Source organism: Scyliorhinus torazame, chromosome 19 (assembly GCF_047496885.1).
Source record: "Scyliorhinus torazame isolate Kashiwa2021f chromosome 19, sScyTor2.1, whole genome shotgun sequence".
NCBI lineage: Eukaryota > Metazoa > Chordata > Chondrichthyes > Carcharhiniformes > Scyliorhinidae > Scyliorhinus > Scyliorhinus torazame.
Genome location: NC_092725.1, coordinates 120,800,068 through 120,824,445, shown reverse-complemented (window position 1 = coordinate 120,824,445; position 24,378 = coordinate 120,800,068). Strand labels below are relative to the sequence as shown.

At 44.9% G+C, this 24,378-nt stretch overlaps 1 protein-coding gene across 4 annotated transcripts in view; it reads right to left on the bottom strand.

Annotated features, from left to right (window-relative positions):
* The window catches only part of rassf9 (Ras association domain family member 9), a 150,945-nt gene that overhangs the window by 96,968 nt on the left and 29,599 nt on the right, over positions 1 to 24,378 (bottom strand). The window contains exons 3-4 of one of the 4 annotated variants that reach the window (XM_072485127.1): positions 19,834 to 19,943; positions 4,239 to 6,513 (exon numbers count right to left, since the gene is read on the bottom strand). The exons of 1 other annotated variant lie outside the window; for it this stretch is intronic. In XM_072485127.1, the coding sequence (XP_072341228.1) occupies positions 5,294 to 6,513; positions 19,834 to 19,882 (1,269 nt within the window). In that variant the 5' untranslated portion in view covers positions 19,883 to 19,943 and the 3' untranslated portion in view covers positions 4,239 to 5,293. Of the gene's footprint in view, positions 1 to 4,238; positions 6,514 to 8,546; positions 8,718 to 19,833; positions 19,944 to 24,378 lie in introns of those variants that run through there. 2 more of the 4 variants (XM_072485129.1, XM_072485128.1) reach the window with 2 other exon arrangements.

Sequence of the window (24,378 nt, the reverse complement as noted above, 5' to 3'; positions counted from 1 at the left end):
CGTTTCAGATTTCCCGTTTTGCTGAACTATTTCTGAGAAGTAGCTCAAGGACAGCAGGATCAAAAACTCAGCAACCGTTTCACAATTCAGGACAACTGGAGCTGCGAGCAATGATTTCTGTGAGAAGGCGTGAATCAGTGAAAAATGAAAGCACCATTGTGTCCTACATTATTGAAAGGCTAGGTGGAAATCATTCTTTGGACATTTCAACACGTTTATTTATGTTCAGTCATCAACGTAATTGCACAGGAAGCGTACAAAGAACAGTTTAATAAACTGATCACAAATGTAGAGATAAACTTTCCATAACCTAACAGCATACAGGCAAGAAGTTTGTTTAACTTTTACGACAAAGTCACAATTATCAGAATTGATTTCTTATTGGGTGCAGGAAGCTGTTAAGGTGAAGAGGAAATATGCTGCAGAAACTTTTGGGTTTAGCATAATAAAGATAGGGAACAGCACCTTCCCTTTATGACAGGCACAATGCTCATTTTACCCCTTTGAGGCCCATTGCAGATGAAGTTCATTTTAACCTTACATCAACACATTGAGGTGGTGTATTTTTGTCACGTTGCCGATGAAATAATTTATTGACAATCTGGCCATAAAGTCAGCGTGTGAAACCAGAAAACATGGACTGTCTATGTCAATTGTTTCACTGAGAACTTGTATGATCCAGGAGTGTTTTATAATAATTACACAATTTCATCCCTGTGAATCTATGGGGAATCGGAATTCAGGTAGCAATGTAGTGCTGTGTAAATGTTTTGTAGTCTCTGAAATGGAAAACAAACTATGTAGATTTCACTGCTGCATCACCAGGGGATTGATATTTCATGCACATTTATTTGCAAATAGATCAGAGGGCCACTGAATAATATCCAATGCATTATTTCCATTGTAAGCTGTGGAACAAAACAACTATACAGTTCATGCAGCTATGGAAATTGTTAACACTCTGTAAAGAACACTTACTGTCATTTGCTATTTTGTGTTTTCCTTTTTGCATTTTCCAACTGCGTTCATACAACATTCTGCCTACTGAAATACAATTAGCCGCAGAGGTGAAAATAGTTATCAAGGAAAATGTCAACCAGCCACTGCTAAAGCAGACCTACCTTGACCACATCCCTATTGGGCTAAGGGGAGGCAGTGGCGTAGTGGCATTGTTGCTGCACTAGTGACCCAGAATCGTGCTCTGGGGACCTGGGTTCAAATCCTACCCTGGCAGATGGTGAAATTTGAATTCAATCAAAATCTTGAACTAATGACCATGGGCGAAATTCTCCGGAAACGGCGCGATGTTCGCCGACTGGCGCCCAAAACGGCACAAATCAGACGGGCATCGCGCCGCCCCAAAGGTGCGGAATGCTCCGCATCTTTGGGGGCCGAGCCCCAACATTGAGGGGCTAGGTCGGCGCCGGAGGAATTTCCACCCCGCCAGCTGGCGGAAAAGGCCTTTGTTGCCCCGCCAACTGGCGCGGAAATGACATCTCTGGGCGGCGTGTGCGCGGGAGCGTCAGCGGCCGCTGACAGTTTCCCACGCATGCGCAGTGGAGGGAGTCTCTTCCGCCTCCGCCATGGGAAGGGAAGGGAAAGAGTGCCCCCACGGCACAGGCCCGCCCGCGGATCGGTGGGCCCCGATCGCGGGCCAGGCCACCCGCCGGGGCCAGATCGCCCCACGTCACCCCCCCCCCCCCCCACAGGACCCCGGAGCCCGCCCACGCCGCCTTGTCCCGCCGGTAAGGTAGGTGGTTCAATTTACGCCGGCGTGACCGGCATTTTAGCGGCGGGACTTCGGCCCATCTGGGCCGGAGAATCGAGCGGGGGCGCCAACCAGCGCGGCGCGATTCCCGCCCTCACCGAATATCCGGTGCCGGAGACTTCGGCAACCGGCGGGGGCGGGATTCACGCCAGCCCCCGGCGATTCTCCGACCTGGCGGGGAGGCCGGAGAATTTCGCCCCATGAAACCATTGTCAATTGTTGTAAAACCCCATCTGATTCACAAATGTCCTTTAGGGAAGGAAATCTGTCATCCTTACCTGGTCTGGCCTACATGTGACTCCAGACCTACAGCAATGTGGTTGACTCTTAAATGCAATAAATGCTGGCCCAGCCAGTGACACACACATCCTTTAAACAAATGAAAGAGAAAAAGACCTGTATATTTTTGTCAATGCACTGAGGTGATTTTTGTTGCTGCAGTGTCATAGCCAACAGTCAGAGACCAGAGACCATTGGTGTTGCTGTTTTGTTTAATTTGAAAAATCTAAATGAGAACCAAAGGTCACAGTGCAGGATACCACCAACATTCGTAGTGATTAGCTGGTACTGATCTTAAGCTTTATTAGTCTAGAGAATTAAGAGGAAATAAAGCAAATTAAACAAACTACACTTGCTTGTTGACTTATGATGTTAACTACACTTTCAGCCAGTTCTAGATATATTTCAATGCCACTCTGGCACATGATCTGAAGAACATTAAATACCCTACTATTGTTGAGTCATCCATCATTCTACTAACGTCGTAAATGTCAGAAAATTAGCATTCCTTAGCATATCAGAAAGCAGTCAAACAGCTCAGATCAAGTCAATCCAAGTACAGTTGATATGCAGCTGGGGAATTTAAATTCAGTAAATTATATCGTCAGAAAACGCTTACCATGTAACTGTTAGATTGGCATGGAAACCCAGTGGTTCACGAATATTCTTTAAAGAAGGACATCTGCCGTCCTTACCTGGTCAGGCTTACTCGTGATTCCAGAATCACAGCAATGTGATTGGCTCTCCATTGCCCTCTAAAATGGTTTCGCAAACCAATATCAAGAAGGTGGTTTACCACCATCTCCTCACAGGCAATTAGGGATGAAGCACCTCAGAGTGAAACTTGATCCAAGTAGATAACTTAAATGCCATTGCACTTTTTGTGATGACTGTTTTGAAATGTCTGCAATGATTTTTTCTTTGTATTGAAGCACCTCTGAGTGCAGCATGATTCGATTGGCCGAATGGCCTCCTTCTGCACTGCAGCGATTCTGTAATTCTTGGAATAAAGCAGGAGCATAATTCAAGAAAACGTGAATTTTATCGCACTTTCTGTGATGGCCATTTTGAATTGTTTGTAATGTTCTTTCAGATATTTAACAAATAAAGGATATTTTTGCAACAAAATAAAATTAGGGGTGGGCAATAAATGCGATCTTAGACAGTGATGCCCACATTCCATGAATGAATATATATACATATATATAGCATATACAGCATATATATAGGAAATTTAAACAATTACTCATAATTAGGCAAAGTGAGCCTTCAATTACTAGGAGCATTCCCACCATCTCCCCCCACCCCCTGAGTTAGGTATAAAGATAGTGATGGTGAGTGGAGACTAGAATAGTATCTCTAAATAAAAGGTTCACATCCAGTGGGGTGTTTGCGTCCAGATTCACTGGTACAGTGGGAGGATTCCTTCCTGCCTCTGAGTCTCATGACCCACTCCATTCAACCTTGGAGAGTGGAATACGGAAACTCTGAAAACCAGTTTGATTTCCAGCAGGGTACTCGAGTGTGTGTGGTTGCCCTGCTGCATCATAAAAGGGTCTCTTTAGTTTTGTTTGAAACCTATCTAAGAAAAGGTGCTGTGCAGATGCATGAGGAATGCAATAGGAATCGTTAGATGTGCAGGTTAGGTGGATGGGCCAAGCTAAATTGCCCCTTAGTGTCCCCTTAGTGTCCAATAGGTTAGGCAGGGCTATTTGGTTATGGGGATAGTTTGGGGGGGGGGGGGGGTTGGTTGCTGGGTAGGGAGCTCTTTCAGAGGATCGGTGTGGACTTGATGGGCCGAATGGCCTCCTTCTGCACTGCAGTGATTCTGTGACTCTAGGAATAAAACAGGAGCTTGTCAGTGGCAGAACAATGTCATGTACATGACCTCAGTTCGGGTCGGGCAACACACAATCAATAGGCGCGCAATTGGAACTTTTTGAAATGAATTCTAAAACAATGAAGGTACAAGTGAAAATAAAACCCTCTGTTGGAATGCTGGCAGGATTGCATGACACAGCATCAAAGCACTTGGCTTTTAACTCATTTTGGTGAAAGGACTCTTCGCCAGGTTCTGTTCCCCGTGTGAATTCCTCGCCAACAGATTCCTCTTTCTGCTATCTGCCCAGCTTTGTGCTCAGGTGGAAAAGATGCAAACTTACTCCAGGATGCAAAATAGAAAATGGTCACATTTAAACCAATAGACTTTTTATTGGCGTGTCACAATAAGCTCTACAATCGATTTCATTTTCTGGCAGGTTAAACATGCAGTCCATTTTTTGTACAGAAATAGCTAAATAAAAACATTCCCGAGTGTTCATTTTTCTTTTTGTTTAGGGAAATCATTGTATGAAATTGCTGCTCATATACACAGTGCAAAATAATCACCCTGTTCTGACTTTTGTAAATGCCAATCTGTTAATTATTCAGTTAAATGAGTCTTAACAACTTATTGTTCATTTTTGGCACCTAGCCAAAAACATGTCAGCAGTTTAATTTATATCATTTATTTCCCTGTGACTGTGAAACATATTCTAGTTCACTTTGTTCATATAATTCATCGGTTAAACGTTACATTTTGTATTAGAGTGAACTTACATAACTCTTTTGTGGGTCTACCCGAGATAAAAGTGTGTTGAAGGCACAGTGCAGTTAGGAGTTTACTGTCTGGAAGTTACTTATTGAATTCTGTCACCCTAAACAAGCACAGACTCCATGCTCTGCAGTGTCGGTGATGTGCACACGCTTGAGGAAAGGTGGAACCCGGTTATTGTAATCTAGCACACACCAGGTTATTGGAATGGATCGCACTCGCTCTCTGTGTCCTCTACTCTCTCTGGATCGATGGCAAAGAATCCATGTTGTGTTTCTGAATAATAATAATCGCTTATTGTCACAAGTAGGCTTCAACGAAGTTATTGTGAAAAGCCCCTAGTCGCCACATTCCGGCGCCTGTTCGGGGCATTGTTCTTGGAATGTCGAACTAGGTGTCAGAAAGTGTCACTTGTAAAATGTTTAGTCTAATCTTTGCTTCGAGTTTGAGTGGCCGAAAAATTACATTAGTTTAAATAAAGTAAGTGCAAACTCCTATTCAGCTTGGCAAATTCGTTCAATATTCTTAAACATTGGCTTGGCATTCAGTTTAAAGTCACATATTCCGGATAGTTTGGGATTTAAAGGCACACCTGCTATCCATCCATATGAAGGATTAAAACGTCCTGGACACACCAAGGACTTTTTTTATTGTTAAAGATAGTTGGGGGAAGTGGGAAACACCTGGACACACGGCGGCTCCGAGTCCTGGCTGTGCGTGGAGCTTATTCCCGTGTCTGAGTCGGTGTCGTTCACATCGGAGGGGGAGAGGCTCCCACACCCACTCCTCACTGGCTCCGGGTCCTGGCACCCTGCAGCCAGCGGGCAGGCGCTCTGCGCGCCCTCTGCCAGGCTCAGGGAGCCCAGCTGCTGCGCCAAGCGCTGCCACTCCTCCTGCCCCTGACTCAGAAGCATTTCCTGCTGCCTCACTTGCTCCTGGATGTGGAGGAAGTGTTGGCGGAGTTGCAAAGCGCTGCACATACTCCGCTGCAGCTCGCTCTCCACCCTTGCCGCCTCTGCCTGCTCCTGGCCCCGGGGCTCGCCTTGCCCCTTCTCCTGGCCACTCGCCCCCCACGCTTGCCCCAGCTCCTGCTCGATGTCCCTGCTCAGCTGCTCGATGCTCTGCCTCCGCCCCTGGAGCTCTGCCTCCAGCTGCAGCAGCGCCTGCCTCCTGCTCTCCCACTCCTGCCCACCGGGCTGTCTCTCCACTAAATACGTCTCCTGGACGTAGTTCTCGCCCTCGTCCTGTGTCCGCTGCCAGTGCAGGCGGGACTCGAAGCTGTCGATGTCCACGTCCAGCTCCCTCATCCTCTGCAGCTGCTGGCGGATGGTGTGGTCCTGGGAGACGATCAGGTGGACCAAGGTCTCCACCCCCTCCCGCCCCTGCCGCAGCCTCTTCATCTTGGCCAGTTTCTTGAACGCTTTCCGCACCATCCTCCTCTGCTTGTCCGCCGGCAGCTTCTTGATGTACTGGGCAGGGCTGGCCAGCTCCCTCTGGCCCTGGCTGCTCTGCACCACCCTGGCCTCGGCTGCCCGCAGCCCTGGCACGGGCAGGGAGGCTGCCCACTTGACCAGGACCAAGTGCACATTGGCCTGCTCCGGCCCCCAGGAAAGCCAGAGCCGCAGCAGCTTGGTGAGGGGAGGCAGGCACCTCTCGAAGCCCCTCCACTTCTCCACGATGCAATAATCCCCGGGCGCAGCGTGCAGCAACCTGGCGTCGCCGGCGTTGGCAAGGTGCTCCTTCAGCAGGGCTCTCACCACCTGGGCACAGCTGGTGCGCCTGGTCAGGCCGCGCACCACCTTCTCCTCCTGGCACACCCACACCGAGATCTCGGCGCCCTCCGGGGAGCCCATGGTCACAGCTCGGGAGAGATCTGCAAAGAGTAAAGAGGGCGAGTTTGTGTTAGGACACATGGGAGTCTCTCTCTCTCGACAAGAAACTTCAGAGTGGAGCTGCAAGTTAACACCATCACGTGGCTGCAGGTATTTTCCAAAGAAAAACCTCCCTGCCCCCTCTACTGCATTTCCCTTTGACAATATTGCCTCTCTAACCAAAAACACATCTCTTAATTGGCACCTCAGGCTATTCCACCTCAGGTTAAAGACTGAAGCAATGTTCCCCATTAATTACTGAAATGAAACGAAAATCGTTTATTGTCACAAGTAGGCTTCAATGAAGTTACTGTGAAAAGCTACATTCCCGCGCCTGTTCGGGGAGGCTGGGACAGGAATTGAATCGTGCTGCTGGCCTGCCTTATTCTGCTTGAAAAGCCAGCTATTTAGCCCAGTTGATTTGCCACAACAGAGGATTGACCTGTTTGCTTGGAATGAACAATCTTGTCACCTTGCTCGCAAGCTTCTCAAGTCATTCCTGAAAATATCCTTTACTTTCAGAATATTTACATTTTTTTTTGGTGGCTGGATTTTTTTTTGTCGAAGTCTGCTCGAAACTAGCTTTCTAAGTGTTCCTCCCTCACTTGGTATTTCTTTTTTCACTTTTCGGCTGTTTCTTATAACTTGGTGGCACCTGAAACGCTTTAATAACCAGTTACCCAGGGATCTGCCTTTGCAATGCTGCTGGAAGGAAGCAGACCTAGCCTGGTAGCTGTTCGGGAGCTCTCCATCCTCAAAGTCCAGGAACAAGAGAGCATTTTAGTGCATTAATCATCAGAGAAAGAATGTAGTTACCATTTAGATTTTGGTGCAAAAGTATGAAAGTGAAACCTTGTTTCAAATAGAAGTTTTACTTAATTAGTACTGTCGGTATTTTTTGAAACCCCATGACAAATATTGCCTTTATGGTTAAGACTGTTTCGAAATGCCTCCCCCCCCCCCCCCCACCCTGTTTTCGAATTTACTTCATTATGCTAAAAGGTCTAGTTCCCAATGAGATGCTACTGTTCCCCAAGCATGGTCATTCTTAGATGTGGACACTGATGGTGAGCTTTGGGTGAAGCATACTAAACAGCACTCAGTCCCTATATATGGACAATGTTCAGTATGGGGTGCTGGATAATGATGGGAGCAGAATCTCTTGCTGATTACTCCTACCTCTAACCAGAGGTCACATTGACCAACTGAAATTACTGGAGTCTCTAGCTCCTTATTCTTTTCCTTTTTCATTTTGACGGTTTTAAATCTCAGTTGTTTCGAAATAACAATCTGGACTTTCACTTTCCTGGACCCTGTTTACTACGAGTTAATAGTTGTCTTTCCAGACTTTTCCCGACTCTCCATTGGTGGCTGAGCCTTCAGTCATTTTGGTCCGAAGAATCATAGAATCCCTACCGTGCAGAAGAAGGCCATTCGGTCCATCAAGACGGCACTGACCCTTCGAATGAGCACTCTACCCATTTGCACTCTCCAGTCAACCCCGCCTTTTCCTGTAACCCAGAACCTAATCTGCACATCCCTGGACATTAAGGGGCAATTTATCATGGCCAATCCACCTAATCTGCACATCTTTGGACTGTGGGAGGAAAGCGGAGTACCCGGAGGAAACCCACCCAGACATGGGGAGAACGTACAAACTCCACACAGACAAAGACCAGAATTGAACCCAGGTCCTTGGCACTGTGAAGCAGCTGTGCTAACCACTGTGTCACCGTGCCTAAGCTGTGGAATTCTCTCCTGCAACCTCTCCACCTCTTCCACCTCCTTCAAAACTACTGGTCAGCTAGTCTGAAGTCACATTTGGCTCAATGATAACAAGGATGATGCTTTTCATAGGGCACCATGGGATATCTTACTACCTTAAAGGCACAAAATAAATGCAAGTTGTTGCAACACATATATCCAATAACTTGTTGATGTAACTGAATTATTTCACCATGCAATCATAACATTCAGGTCTTCAGTATATATAGAAGCAAATACCTCAAATATAACATTACAATATAACTATTACTCTTTTTGGCTGGCACGGTAGTGCAGTGGTTTGCATGGCTGCCTCACGGCACCAAGCACCCGGGTTCGATCCCGGTCCCGGACCACTGTCCGTGTGGAGTTTGCAGATGCTCTCCATGTCTGCGTGGGTCTCACCCCATCACCAAAAGATGTGCATGGTAGGTGGACTGGCCATGCTTCATTGTCCCTTAATTTAAAAAAAAAGTTTAATATTTTACTATTATTTACTATTAATATAACGATTTACACGATAACTTAATTATCATTGGCCCTGATTTTTTTCTAACATTTAAACAAGAACAAGATCCATATTCCTCAAGTTCTAGAAACAATTCTGAGGTAAGTGGGGGAAGGACGGTGAATTGAATGGGCCTGGAGGTGTGGGCTACCCTTCCTGAGGAACGTCGTCAGTGAAATTTAAGTTGGCACTTGAACAGGTGGGAGATAAAATATTAACATAAGGAAGGTGCAGCATTGATATGATGACCTCAACTATTAAAATTCCCATAATGTTTACTTCCTGTGTGCCCAGTGATATGGATGCTGGAAAGGTACTAATATAGAATCCGTGGCGGGGCACAAATACGCTCTAAGAGATCTCCAGACTGGCAATATGCCCTGGAAAACCTCCGATTGATACTTGTTTGTAATATATCAGTCACCTTCTGAACATTGCTTATTTTGTGCAGACATCTCGCATTTAGCATGGTGGCACGTGCACGTGGCTCTGCATTGCCATATTTTCATTTCCTTATGTACTGTGCATCCAACATTGGCCATATTGGTGTGCATGCCCTTTAGAATATCAAAATGATCTAACCTTGTCCTTTCCCTGAGTACACTTGTGGGACCAGGAGCAGAGATCATTGTATGTTGCTAGGTCAAAATCCTGGAAATTCCTGCCTGACAGAACTACGAACTGCTTGAAGTCAACAACGCTCACTCACCACTACCTTCTCAAGTGTGATACGTATGGGCAATAAATGCCAGCAACACTCATATCCCAGGATTGAGTTAAATAAAGAATTCTGTTTCATTGTTTGCGAGCGGGATGAAGGAATTTGGCCTCAACAATATTTTGATTGACAACGGACACTAGCGAATGACATATATGACATCAGGATGCAGCAGAACAGTTGTCCTCATATCGAATTCAAAATTCTCCCATAAGTACCAATCTTGAACAATCTTCTTGGATTTTACATTGACTTTCCTCTTTTCCCTACACCTGCAATTCTTGAATTTTCCATATAGTTTAAAATTCTGGCCTTGGTTGCTGGATAGAAAACAAAATACAAAAATGATAGCCATTTGATCGTCGCAAAACTTGGGTATTGTTGTAGAAAAAGAATGTAAACAAAAGCTTGACCGTGAACTGTTCTCTGCTGCATTCTCTATAGCAACACCTCTACCAATCAGAGTCCAGTTGCCAAACAATCAACACTCTCTTCTCATGCTGTATAAATTGGTGTTTTCTTGATGGTTGGTTTATCTTGTGAGCTATTCTGATGAGTCCAAGATGAAAAGTTTCAACAGCATATCCCTTTATAAATTAATATGACAATGATATTCAGCAGTCATGCTATTTGTGCATTTCAAATTGCTTTAAGTAAGTTCTGTATGATGCAATAAACAGTGGTGACATAATGCTTATTAGAGTATAAGACAATAACTTAATATGTTACGCACATTGCATGGTATTGGACTTCTCAAGAGTTCCAGGCTATTTTATATGGGTGAATCACAAAGCAATTAATCAGGCACCTTATCATCTTAATGCGCAAATGCCTGTTAAAAATGTGTCTCCCTGACTTATAATTATAAACTTTGCTTTGTTGTGATGAACACAATTCACTTTACAAAGGTGTTTAACATTCCATGATACATCCTTCAGGTAAATAATAATAATAATAGGCTTTCATTACACTGCAATGAAGTTACTGTGAAAATGATATGTTCATTAAGGGTTCCATTGCACAGATTTAACATTTGCCTTTGAAATGTCTTTACAGACATTCTACAGTTCTTGGAATTGTTTATAAAATGCAACGATTATTTTTGAACATATCTACTTTGATTGATTAAGCCTTGATGAAAAATGCATTCCAAGTATTTTCGGCATTTATAACATTGTTTTTTATTAACTAATATATACGATCGGGATTTAGACACTGTGCATTCCAAACCTTCAAAGTTACTGTTAGACAGATTAGATCAGAACAATGAATTCTTAGAGAATTGAGAATGCTATGTTAGTACTTGAATGGACCTATAAATAAAAATGACATTTCACAATGTACTGCTGTGCTTGACCTCAGTTGCTTAAAAGGAATGAGATGATTTCTCATTAATGTTAAAATTACTCAATGTAGTAGGAAATGTGATGGAAGTTTTCGGATTGTCCTTTAGATCAAACTTTCTGGCCAACAAAGGGATGAAGGAGAACATTTGTCAATTTTGTTTTGTTTGATTCTGAGTTTCAAAGTTTTTTCTACCATGAGCATCTTAAAGTGACCAGGTGATCTCATGAGGAAAGATTGGACAGGCTAGGCTTGTATCTGCTGGAACTTAGAAGAGTAAGAGGTGACTTGATTGGGGCATATACGGGGTCCTGAGAGGGTGGAAGTGGAGAGGATGCTTCCGCTTGGCGGAGAATCTAGAGCTAGGGATCACTGTTTCAAAATAAGGGGTTGCCAATTTAGACTGGAGATGAGTCGCAATTTCTTTACTCGAAGGGTTGCGAGTCTCTGGAACTCTCTTCCGGAAAAGAGGGTGGAAGCAGAGTCTTTAAAGATTTTTAAGGTAAAAGTGGATAGATTCTTGTCAACAAGAGAGTAATAGGTTATTGGGGCATGCGGGCTACAGATTTGAGGTTACTATCAGATCAACCATGATCTTATTAAATGATAGAGAAGGTTCGAGGGGCTGAATGGCCTTCTGCTCCATGTTCGTACGAAGTTCTAAGCATATTCTATAAATCATCCAATATATTAAATGGATGAAATTATATTACAAATTGCATGTACTTCATGAGAGACCGCTAACTGCTTATTACTCAATGTTCTTGCGCTAATTATATGGTGAGGTGGACATGGAATTGCAAAGGTGACTTTGTTACTAACAACATCAATCAAATGCTAAAGTTGATCTCAAAGGAACTTATTGTTTTGATTGTTAAGACCTCAATTTTATGTAATCAACTGGTACGGAAAGAAGTCACGGTGGAAATAGCAAAGGAAAGAAGTCCATGGTGGGAGTAATCTATAGATCAGTAGTTCAGAAGTGGGGCAAAGTATAAGCCAGGAAATATTGGAGGCTTATAATAAAGGTACAACAATAATCATGGGTGATTTTAATATGTATATAGACGAGATTAATCAAATTGCCAAGGGTAGTCTTGAGGGACAGTTCATTGAATGTGTCAGAGATTGTTTCTTGAAGCAATGTGTTGTGGAACCAACCGGGGAGCAGGCTATTGTTGATTTGGTACTATGCAATGAGGTAGGATTAATTTATAACCTGATAGTTAAAGGAGCTCTAGGGAAGAGTGTTCATAGCATTTTAGAAGTTCAAATTCAGTTTGAGGGTGAGAAACTGGAGTCCCACACTCGCATTCTGGAATTAAACAAAAGGTAATTATGTTGCCTTAAGGACAGCTTTGGCCCAAGTGGACTGGGCAGGAAGACTAAAAGGTTGGACAGTTGATCAGCAGTGGCAGTTGTTTAAGGAGACATTTAATTAATCCCAACTAAAATATATTCCAGAGAAGAAGAAAGATTGTAAGGGGGGAAAAACATCCATGGCCGAGCAAGCAAGAAAAAGATAACATAAAGACAAAAACAAAGACATACCATATTGCAAAGGTCGGTGGCAGGCTGGAAGATAGGGAAACCTTCAAAGATCAACAAAGGGTTACTAAAAAGATACAAAACAGAGCAAAGGTAAATTATGAATGAAAACTAGTCCAAATTATAGAAAAGGATAGAAAAAGCTTCCAAAAGTACATAAAAGGGAAGAGAGTAGCTAAAGTGAATATTGGTCCTTGGCAGATGAGACTGGGGAGTTAATAATGGGGAACACAGAAATGGCAGAGATGCTAAATCAATATTTTGCCTCAGTTTTCATGGTGGAGGACACAAGTACCACCTCAATAGTAACAGGTAATGCAGAAGTAATAGAAAGGAAGGAACCTAGAACAATCATCAGCAATAGGGAAAAGGTACGAAACAAACTACTGGGACTGAAGGCAGACAAGTCCCTAGGGCCTGCTTGTCGCCATGCTAGGATCTTAAAGGAAGTGGCAGCGGAGATATTGGATCCATTGGTTATAATATTCCAAAATTCCCTGGATGCGGGCAAGGTTCCAGTGGATTTGAAAAATACTAACATCCTTATTCAAAAAAGGAGGGAAACAGAAAATAGGAAACAACAGACCAGTTAGTTTAACATCTGTCATTGGAAAATTGTAAGAATCCATTATTAAGGGAGTAATAACAGGACATTTAGAAAGTCAAAACGCGATCCATCAGAATCAGCATGGTTTTATGAAGGGTAAATCATCTTTGGCTAATTTGTTAGAGTTCTTCGAGGATGTAACAAGCCTAGTGGGTAATGGACATCCTGCAGATGTAGTATGCCTGACTTTAGGGAGACATTTGATAAGGTGCAGCACAAAAAGTTAATACACTGAGAAAAATCACATGGGATTCGGGGTAATTCATTAGCTTGGATAGAAGATTGGCTAATCTACAGAAGGCAGAGAGAATCAGGATAAATTGGTCCTTTTCTGGTTTGCAAGATGTAACTAGTGGGGTGTCACAGGGTTCATTCCTCGTGCCCAACTATTTACAATATATATTGACTTGGATGTAGGGATAGAAGGTACATCAGCCAAATTTGTAGATGACACTAAAATAGGTGGGATAGTAAGTTGCAATGAGGAAATATGGGATTCTCCGCCCCCCCCCCACCCCCCCCCCCCCACCATCCTCCCAATTCTCTCTCCCCAAAAGAACCGGCCCAGCGTGAGTTGCGCCGCCCGCCTCGGAGAATGGCGGGGTCTGCCGCGACTCAATGGTCGCCGGGGCCGCCCGAATTCTCCAGCCCACGATGGGCTGAAGTCCAGCCGGTCCTGCCGGCGTAAATCGGAGTAGGTCCCTTACCGGCGGGACCTGGTGGCGCGGACGGGCTCCGGGGTTCCTGGGGGGTCGCGGGGGCATCTGGCCCCGGGAGGTGACCCCACGGTGGCCTGGCCCGCGGTCGGGGCCCACCGATCTGCGTGCGGGCCTGTGCTGTGGGGGCACTCTATTTCTCCACATAGGCCGCTGTGGTCCTCCGCGATGGCCGATGCGGAGACGAACCCTCCCGCGCATGGGCGGGGATGACGCCAGCACGCTCCCGCGCATGCGCCGACTCATGCCGGCCGGCAGAGGCCCTTCGCCGCCGGTTGGCGTGGCGCCAAGCCCCTATCCCGCCGGCTGGCGGGGCGCAAACCACTTCGGGACGGGGCTAGCCCCTGAAGGTGCGGAGGATTCCGCACCTTTGGGGCGGCCCGACGCCGGAGTGGTTCACGTCACTCTGTCCTGCCGGAACCCCCCCACCCCGCCGGGTACGGGAGAATCCCGCCCTAGAAATTTACAAATGGATATAGATAGGTTAAGTGAGTGGGCCAACATTTGGCAGATGGGGTTTAACATGGATAGGTGTGAAGGTATGCATTTTGGTCAGAAAAATGGAACGGTAACTTATTATATAAATGAAGAGAAACTTCAGAGTGCTTCAGTGCGGAGAGATCTGGGCGCCCGCGTGCATGAATCTCAGAAAACTAGTATGCAGATTCAGCAGATAACAAGGAGGGCAAATGGAATTTTGACCTTTATGGCTAAAGGAATAGAGTATAAAAGTAGGGACGTGATGCTACAACTGTGAAAGGCTTGGCGCCTGGAGTACTGTTTACAGTTTTGGTCCCCTTATTTCAGGAGAGATGTAGTTGCATTGGCGGCAGTTTAGAATCACAAAATTGATTCCAGAGATGAGGGTTTTGTCTTACGAAGAGAGGGTGAGCAGTTTAAGCCTATACTCTCGAGTTTAGAAGAATGAGAGACAATAATAAAGATTATTATTATCTAATTATTATACAAGATGTTAAAAGGTATTGATCAAGTGGGCATGGAGTGGATGCTTCTTGTGGGGCAATCTGGAACGGCAAGTCATGTTTTAGGATAAGGGACAGCAGATTTAAAACCGGGATGAGGAGAAATTACTTCCGTCAAAAGGTTGTGAATCTGTGCAATTCACCACCCAGAGTGCGATGGATGCCGGGACATTGAGTAAATTTAAGGAGGAGATCGATTTTTAATTAATAATCGGTTGAAGGGTTGTGGAGAATGGGCAGGAAAGTGGAGTTGAGGCCGAGAGGAGATCAACCATGATTGTATTGAGTGGCGGAGTGGGCTCGAGGGGCTGAATTACCTGCTCCGAGTTCTTGTGTTCTTATGTGCTAAGATATTTTGTGTTACTTTGGTCAACCTTCCTTCAAAAGCAAATCGGTTTACTGGTGAGAGTGAAAAAAAAGGACAATTGCAGGACAAGATATTGCTGGGTTGCAGATGTACAATGATCTCGTAGACCTTGGATGAGCGCCATTCAGTACTGGTCTCCACAAACAGGGACAGGGGCTGGTTTAGCACACTGGGCTAAATAGCTGGCTTTTAAAGCAGACCAAGGCAGGCCAGCAGCACGGTTCAATTCCCGTACCAGCCTCCCCGGACAGGTGCCGGAATGTGGCGACTAGGGGCTTTTCACAGTAACTTCATTTGAAGCCTACTTGTGACAATAAGCGATTTTCATTTCATTTCATCTAACTGAATGATGAAAAAGGTTGAATGGCTTACTTATGTTCTGTGTTCGTTTTCTCATGTTAGCTAACGGCTTAAAAAAACCTGAATAAGTACGTCAGCAAAGTTGCGGTTTAGTTTCTACTTTTCTGTCAGTGTACTGCTTTTCTGTAAGTATTGATGCAAAAAGAGACAGCACAGTTCTAGATTTAGTCCTTGCTCTGACCTCCAGAAATCTAAATGCAAAAATGTTCATGCACCCCTTTATCCACCCTGTTTATTATATTCTCAAAGAACTCTAACAAATTTGTTAAACACAATTTCCTTTTCACAACACCATGTGGACTCTGCTGAATTATATTATGATTTTCTAAAAGTCCAGTGACTGTTTCCTTCATTTCATTCCAGAATTTTCCCAATGACTGGCCTGTAGATTCCTGCTTTCTGTCTCCCTCCTTTCTTGAATGATTGATTTGATTTAGATTTCTTGTATGTACTGAGGTACAGTGAAAAATATTGTTCTGAGTACAGTACAGGCAGATCATGCCATACATGGAAAATATGGGCCATCCGATAGATAAATAATGTCAATACGTAGAGTTACGCATAGGGTGAAGCATACAGAGTATCGTGCTACAACTGTAAAGAAGATGCATAGAGAGATTAGTTCAGTCCATTGGAGGGTCATTCAGGAGCCTGGTAACAGCAGGGAAGAAGCTGTGTTTGAATCTGTTAGTGCGTGTCCTCAGACTTTGTATCTTCTCCCCAATGGAAGAGGTTGGAAGAGAGAATAACCTGGGTGGGAGATGTCTTTGATTATACTGCCTGCTTTCCCAAAGCAGCAGGAGGTGAAGACAGAGTCAATAATGGGAAGAGGGATCGCGTGATGGACTGGGCTGTGTTCACCGCTCTCTGTAGTTACGGTCTTGGGCTGAGCAGTTGCCATACCAGGCTGTGATGCAGCCAGATAGGATGCTTTCTATGGTGCATCTGTAAAAATTGGTAGGAGTCAATGTGGACATGCCGGATTTCCTTTGTTTCCTGAGGAAGTATAGACGCTCTTGTGCTTTCTTGGTTGTAGCATCGACATGGGTGGACTAGGACAGATTATTGGTGATGTGTACACATAGGAATTTGAAGCTGTCAGCCATCGCCACCTTGACACCATTTATACAGACTGGGGTGTGTACGTCACTTTGCTCCATGAAGTTGATGACCAGCTCCTTAGTTTTGCTGACATTGAGGGAAAGATTGTTGTCGTTGCACGATGCCACTAGGTTCTCTATCTCCCTCCTGTACTCTGACTCATCATTGTTTGAGATTCGACCCACTATGATCGTGTCATTTGCAAATTTGTAGTTGGGGTTGGAGCCGATTTTGCCACACAGTCATGTTTGTATCAGGAGTATAGTAGGGGCTAAGTACGCAGCCTTGCCCGGCCCCGGTATTGAGGATTATCGTGGAGGAGGTGCCGGTATTGTCTTGAACAGAGGTGTTACATTTTTCAAGTTTTACAATCCACTATGACTTTTTCAGAATTTAGGGAGTTCTGGAAGATCCACAACTGGTGGGATGTAACTCCAGACTGGCACGAAGCCCAGTACAAACTATGCTTCGATGGCTTGTTGAATTCCCTGAGCATTTCATCAACAGAGTATTCAAGTTTTCATCTTCCTAGCTGAGCTTCAGTAATGCAGAGGTAGTTTGGGGTCCAATGCATAATTCAAATAAACATATCTGAAAGTCAATCTGAGTCTAATTATGAATATTGTTGGAGGTTCTCCAGAGTTGCAGTTGCTTAGCTTCTTGTGTGTGTTAAAAATCAAATAGGAAGTGAATAACTTTCGGGCGGATTATATGAAACCACATATTTCTGGTACAAGGTTTTAAAATGTCTGTACTGAGATTTATATTTAGTTTTTGGATCCTACACATGATGAAGGATAATTGGCTCCAAAGAAAATGCATAAGTGGACAACTAATAAATTAGCCTATCTTGGTCATCAGAACAGACTTGTGTTTGGATCTATTTTCATCAGAGAAATCCAGGCTCAGAGAAGACATGTGTGAGGCTTTTATGATTAGGAAGGATAAAAATGTTCTTAAAATAGGTAAGTTATTACTGGTGGTACGGGCTTATACATTAGAAAGTGTGAATATAAAATCCATAGGCCAAGTAAGGTTTGATGTTCGGAAGTATTTCTCTGCACAGTATCATTATCCTGTGGAATAGGCATTTCCAAAGCATGCATGAATTTCCTACAAGACTTCAGAAGGGAGTTCATGAGAACTCGCGTTCCTCCAAAAATAAATGACAGGGTAGATGGAAACAGTGAGTTATTATGCTGTCCAGGAGCATTTTTGCTTGCTCCACAGAGTCAGAGGGGAATCCTCCAGAGATCCTCTTAAATTGACCAGGATTTCTTTCCCCTCATTTTCACCTTCCCAGGGGGAATTATGTGGCTGGGCCGGGGGAAGGCTCGGAATGTCATGTCCGTAGCAGCACCACTTCCTGTTCCTCCCTTTATGTGCATGTGTATCTTCATTTAACTTCCTGTGAGGAAGTGCTCTAACTGTTCTGACGTCAATCAGAATTTAATAGCATTTTAATGAGGCAGGTTTCCAAATTGGCAGGTGCAACTCTGGGTCAGAAGAGAGCATTTCTTTTTTAAAAATCTAGCTTTGATACTTTCAAGTGCGTTGCCTGGAATACAGTCCAAAGGCCATTCTAAAGATTTGCTGATATCCCATGCCACAGCTCACACTGCTTTGGAGGATTCAGAATGACATGAACATTATATCATGCAACATATTTTTGAGGTGGACAGGAGGAATTCCAGGATATGGGGGCAATCTCATAAGGCCACGTTACTTGGACCTTCCCTGCACAAAACCATGCTGCCTATCACTGATAGGTCTATTTTCTTCCAAATGTGAATAGATCCTATCCCTCAGTATCTTCTCCAACAGTTTGCCTACCACTGACGTCAAGCTCACAGCTCTATAATTCCCTGGATTATCCCTGCTACCCTTCTTAAACAAAGGGACAACATTAGCAATTCTCCAGTCCTCCGGGACCTCACCTGTGCTCAAGGATGCTGCAAAGATATCTGTTAAGGCCCCTGCTATTTCGTCCCTCGCTTCCCTCAGTAACCTCTGATAGATCCTATCCGACCTGGGGACTTGTCTACCTTAATGCCTTTTAGAACACCCAAAACTTCCCCCTTCCTTATGCCGGGTTGACCCAGAGTATTTAAACATCCATCCCTAGCCTCAACATCAGTCATGTCCCTCTCCTTGGTGAATACCGATGCAAAGTACTCATTAAGAATCTCACCCATTTCCTCTGACTCCACGCATAAATTCCCTCTTTTGTCTTTGAGTGGGCCAATCCTTTCTCTAGTTACCCTCTTGCTCCTTATATATGAATAAAAGGCTTTGGGATTTTCCTTAACCCTGTTAGCTAAAGATATTTCATGACCCCTTTTAGCCCTCTTTATTGCGCGTTTGAGACTTGTCCTACTTTCCCGATATTCCTCCAAAGCTTCATCAGTTTTAAGTTGCCTAGATCTTATGTATGCTTCCTTTTTCAGCTTAGCTAGTCTCACAATTCCACCCGTCATCCATGGTTCCCTGATCTTGCCATTTCTGTCCCTCATTTTCACAGGGACATGTCTGTCCTGCACTCTAATCAACCTTGCCTTAAAAGAGTCCCACATTTCAAATGTGGATTTACCCTTAAACAGCTGCTCCCAATCCACATTCCCTAGCTCCTGCCGAATTTTGTTATACTTGGCCTTTCCCCAATTTAGCACTCTTCCTTTAGGACCACACTCGTCTTTGTCCTGAGTATTCTAAAAGTTACGGAATTGTGATCGCTATTCCCAAAGTAATCACCGACTGAAACTTCAACCACCTGACCAGGATCATTCCCCAATACCAGGTCCAGTATGGCCCCTTCCCGAGTTGGACTATTCACATACTGCTCTAAAAAACTCTCCTGGATGCTCCTTAGAAATTCTGATCCATCTACGCCTCCAACACTACATGAGTCCCATTCAATGTTGGGGAAGTTAAAATCTCCCATCACGACCACCCTATTGCTCCTATATTTTTCTATAATCTGCCTACATATTTGTACTTCTACTTCACGCTCGCTTTTGGGAGGCCTGTAGTAAAGTCCCAACAATGTTACTGCACCCTTCCTATTTCTTAGCTCTACCCATATTGCCTCAGTGCTTGAATCCTCCATCGTGCCCTCCTTAATCACAGCTGTGATATCATCTCTGACCAGTAATGGTTGTGGGGATAAGGCGGGAAAGTGGAGTTTAGGATCATCATTTCAGATTAGTCACGATCTCAGTGGATGGTGGAGCAGATTTGACGGACCAAATGGCCCATTTCTGCTTTTACATCTTGTGGTCTTATGTGAAGTATTATAATATTGATTACCTGCGGCAATGTCTGTCAGCAACAAGATTGATTTTCTGCTTCCATGCATCCGGGAAAGGTGAGGCCCCTGGGGGCATGGGGCCTTCTTGGAAAGGTCAGACAGCGAGCACCTTCAGGGTAAGAGGGAGGAGCAATGTGAAAAGGAGACTTGGGTGGGTGGAGTCACCACGTTTCTTCCTCAGGCCCAAGCGACATGACCTTCTGAGATTATCTTGTGCACTTGAGCTCACCTCATCAGCCTCAGAATTGAGGTCGGTCAGGAAGCAGCCCTTAACTTACAGGTCTCAACTGAGGAAAGGGTGTGTGGTCCACCCTCAGCCTATTCCACTCTAAGTAAAAATACATCTGGGTTTTATTTTAATTCATTTTTTACGGGATGTGGTCTTCGCTGGCTAGGCCAGCATTTGTTGCCCATCCTCATTGCCCTTGAGAAGGTGGTGGTGAGCTACCTTCTTGAACCGCTGCAGTTCATGTGGGTAACCCACTGTGCTATGAGGAAGGGAGTTCCAGGATTTTGACCCAGCGACGGCAATATAGTTCCCAGTCAGTATGGTGAGTGACTTGGAGGGGAACTTTCAGGGGCTGATGTTCCCATGACTCTGCTGCCCATGTCCTTCCAGATGATAGTGGTTGTGGAAGGTGCCGTCTAAGGGTGGACGGGAATGCCAACTGGGAAGCTTTATCGACCCGCAAACCTGCTGGCGGGGGATCGTAAAATTCTGTGCCACATTATTAATGTCGGTCAAATGATCCCTCAGCATCGGCCGGCCCAAGTGCTTGGAACGTAAAAGTCAGCCAATAATAATGACTGCCAGTTTTGGCAGGCTGCCAAAGCAAGACCGGTGGTCAGAAATCTACAGTCAGGGTGCAGAAACGAGTGAACAAAACACAGACTGGATCTCATTGCCCAATACTTTCCTGGTAATCGTAAGGGAGATGAGAGTGAAGCTTAACAATATCATATAATGCAAGTGTGGTACGAGAGGGAAGCAGGTTTTCATGCACATTTTCCTTTTTGAATGCCAGGTGGGAAAGCATTTAAAATAGCAACCAGAAGAGACCTTAATTTGATAATTATTAGTGTCACAAGTAGGCTTTCATTAACACTGCAGTTAAGTCACTGTGAAAAGCCCCTAGTCGCCACACTCCGGCACCTGTTCGGATACACAGAGGGAGAATTCAGAATTACCTAACAGCACGTCTTTTGAGACTTGTGGGAGGAAACTTGAGCACCCCATGAAAGCCTCGCAGAGAACGTGCAGGCTCTGCACAGTCAGTGACCCAAGCCGGGAATCGAACCTGGGCGCTGTGATGCCATAGTGCTAACCAATATGCTACTGTGCTGCCCACACTATGCACAGCCATATATTGTGGGTGGCATGGTAGCACAGTGGTTAGCAATGTTGCTTCACAGCACCAGGGACCTGGGTTCGATTCCCGGCTTGGGTCACTTTCTGTGTGGAGTCTGCACGTTCTCCCCGTGTCTGCGTGGGTTTCCTCCGGGTGCTCCGGTTGCTTCCCACAGTCCAAAGATGTGCAGGTTAGGTGACTTGGCCATGCTAAATTGCCCTTAGTGTCCAAAAAGGTTAGGTGGGGGACTAGGATATGGGTTTATGGTGGATGTATGGGCTTAAGTAGGGTGCTCTTTCAGGGGCTGGTGCAGACATGATGGGCCGAATGGCCTCCTTCTGCACTGTAAATTCTATTCTATGATTTTTAGACAAAAAAAATACTCTAAAACTAGAGAACTCAGCCCTCCATTTTGCATCCCCCCCGCCACCAGTGCTGGTCTGTGTCTTGTTCTCATGTTTTGCTTTCAGACAGTGTTGACCTTTATTCTGCTATTAACACGTACTCTGGGCCAACACTTCACAGCTCCAGGGATCGGGTTCGATTCCCCGCTGGGTCACTGTCTGCAGAGTCTGCACGTTCTCCCGGTGTCTGTGTGGGTTTACTCCGGGTGCTCCGGTTTCCTCCCACAAGTCCCGAAAGATGTGTTGTTGGGTCATTTGGACATTCAAAATTCTCCCTCAGTCGGAATGTGGCGTCTAGGGGCTTTTCACAGTAACTTCATTGCAGTGTCAATGTGAGCCTATTTGTGACAATAAAGATTATTATGTCAATCACGGTGAATCAGACACTGTTTTTCATTGGAATCGGTCGTGTTCCACATGGCGTTGGTGCTAACCCCTCAACGGTCGCTGCATCGGTCCAGATGCGGCGCCAGTTTTGCTGTTGTAGAAGTCCACGAATCCTGCCCTGGCGTCAAGTCTCAGGAATGGAGAATCCGGCTGTTTATTTTTATATTTCTTTGCACCTACCTTCCGCGTAGAATCTTACAGCACAGAAGGAAGCCATATGGCCCATTCTGCCTATCCTGATTCGCTGAAAGAGATGCCAATTTCTCACAAGCCCTTGTGCCTTGTAGGACTGGAGGAGGTTACAACCCTGGTTATGTTTCTTTTTCAAGCATATATCTAATGGCCTCGTGACAGACAGAGTCTGTTTACATCACCCTTTTAGTCAGTACATTCTAGGTCATAAAATCTTACCGTGTAAAAAAAAAATCTCCTCATGTACCCTTTTGAGCAACATGTCCAATCCCAACAGTTAAGACCTATCTAATTCAGTCGCTCAACCTATCTTGGGCTGACCTGACTAAAGTTATCACAGTATTATGCCTCTCGAGATAAGTTGGGTGATGCTGAAGCACTATGACTTTATCCCTCTTTCTCCCACTTGCCTCTTTTTGTTCTGCCCATCTTCCTCCACTTCTGTTCATCTGTCCTTTTTTTCTTTTGTCTTTCTGCTCTCGGCCCTCTTTTTTCTATCTGCGCCTTTGTTTTTTTCTTCCCCCTCTGCCTTTTCTCCTCAGGTTATTTCCCTCTTCCTTCATGCTTGTTTGCTTTAGACATCTTCCTTCGCAAGTTACAGCTGGCAAATATGGGAGAGTCAAACACTGCAACCCGCTGATGAGAAAAGCCGAAGTGAAAAGGACTGAGGGAGGAAATGACCCTGAGGGGACCAGGGGTTTGGAGCTGAGAATGAATCATGACAGATTGAAACAAGATGGAATCAAGCCAGGGTGGGTGCAGAACAATTCAGGGTGGATTGGAATAGGCTGGAAATGACTTCAGAAAATTGAGTGGACTACAGTACAGTACAGGTGGCTCAGAGTCAGCTGGGAATAATTCCGGACGCATCAGGGAAGCCTAGGAGAAGAGGAAAGTTTAGCCCTGGGTGGAGTCAAAGTTAAGAAAGGAAGGACATGTCACAATTGATATGGACTGTAGCCAGATGGGAGGAACAAAAGCCTCTGCAGAAAAATCTAACGAACAAAGCCCAGCTCAACAACTGAAGCTGCAGCCAACAAATAAATCGGCCTCGCTCCAAATGTGTACAAGCATTGACAACACTGCAAACACAAATGCACTGTGCATAACTGGCCCTTAGACACCTTACAGTGTTTCATAAAATGTTGGCTCATTTATATCTATTTTTCGATGTTAAACCATAGAGTATGCAACACAGTCAGCTAGATCTGAATTATACAAGTCGACAGCATACATTCTGCCTGCCTCGAGAGAAGTCTGCACATTCAGAGTTCGTGGCTATGAAAGGTTCCATTTCTCTGGTGGCCAATTTTTAAATATCGGTAGAGTGCATGGATTATTGATCTTTTAAAAATCGGTTTTAATGTTATTTCTGTTTTATTGGCTTTTTAAAATTCAGGGAAATATTCAGGGTGAGAACAACAGAGTTGTGTAAAGGGCAAAATGGGTGCGAAGGGTACCATTTTAGCAGAGGGAAGGTCTGACAAGTGTTAATATCACTGCTAAATTTCTGGGGCTAATTTTTGAAGTCATCTCAGATGGGCAGCACGGTAGCATTGTGGATAGCACAATTGCTTCACAGCTCCAGGGTCCCAGGTTCGATTCCAGCTTGGGTCCACTGTCTGTGCGGAGTCTGCACATCCTCCCCGTGTGTGCATGGGTTTCCTCCGGGTGCTCCGGTTTCCTCCCACAGTCCAAAGATGTGCAGGTTAGGTGGATTGGCCATGATAGTGTCCAAAATTGCCCTTAGTGTTGGGTGGTGTTACTGGGTTATGGGGATCGGGTGGAGGTGTTGACCTTGGGTAGGGTGCTCTTTCCAAGAGCCGGTGCAGTCTCGATGGGCCGAATGGCATCCTTCTGCACTGTAAATTCTATGTTAATCTATGTTAATCTAATATTTAAAACAGATATCAAGCCTATATTAGCACGGCAGCACAGTGGTTAGCATTGTTGCTTCACAGCGCCAGGGTCCCAGGTTCGATTCCGGCTTGGGTCACTGTCTGTGCGGAGTCTGCACATCCTCCCCGTGTGTGCGTGGGTTTTCCCCGGGTGCTCCGGTTTCCTCCCACAAGTCCCGAAAAATGTGCTGTTAGGTGAATTGGACATTCTGAATTCTCCCATGGTAATATAATATTATTATATTAATTTGGGGCCTAATACTTGTCGCAAAACCTCACTGTGAAATTTAAAGACATTTAAAAAAAATGTCTTT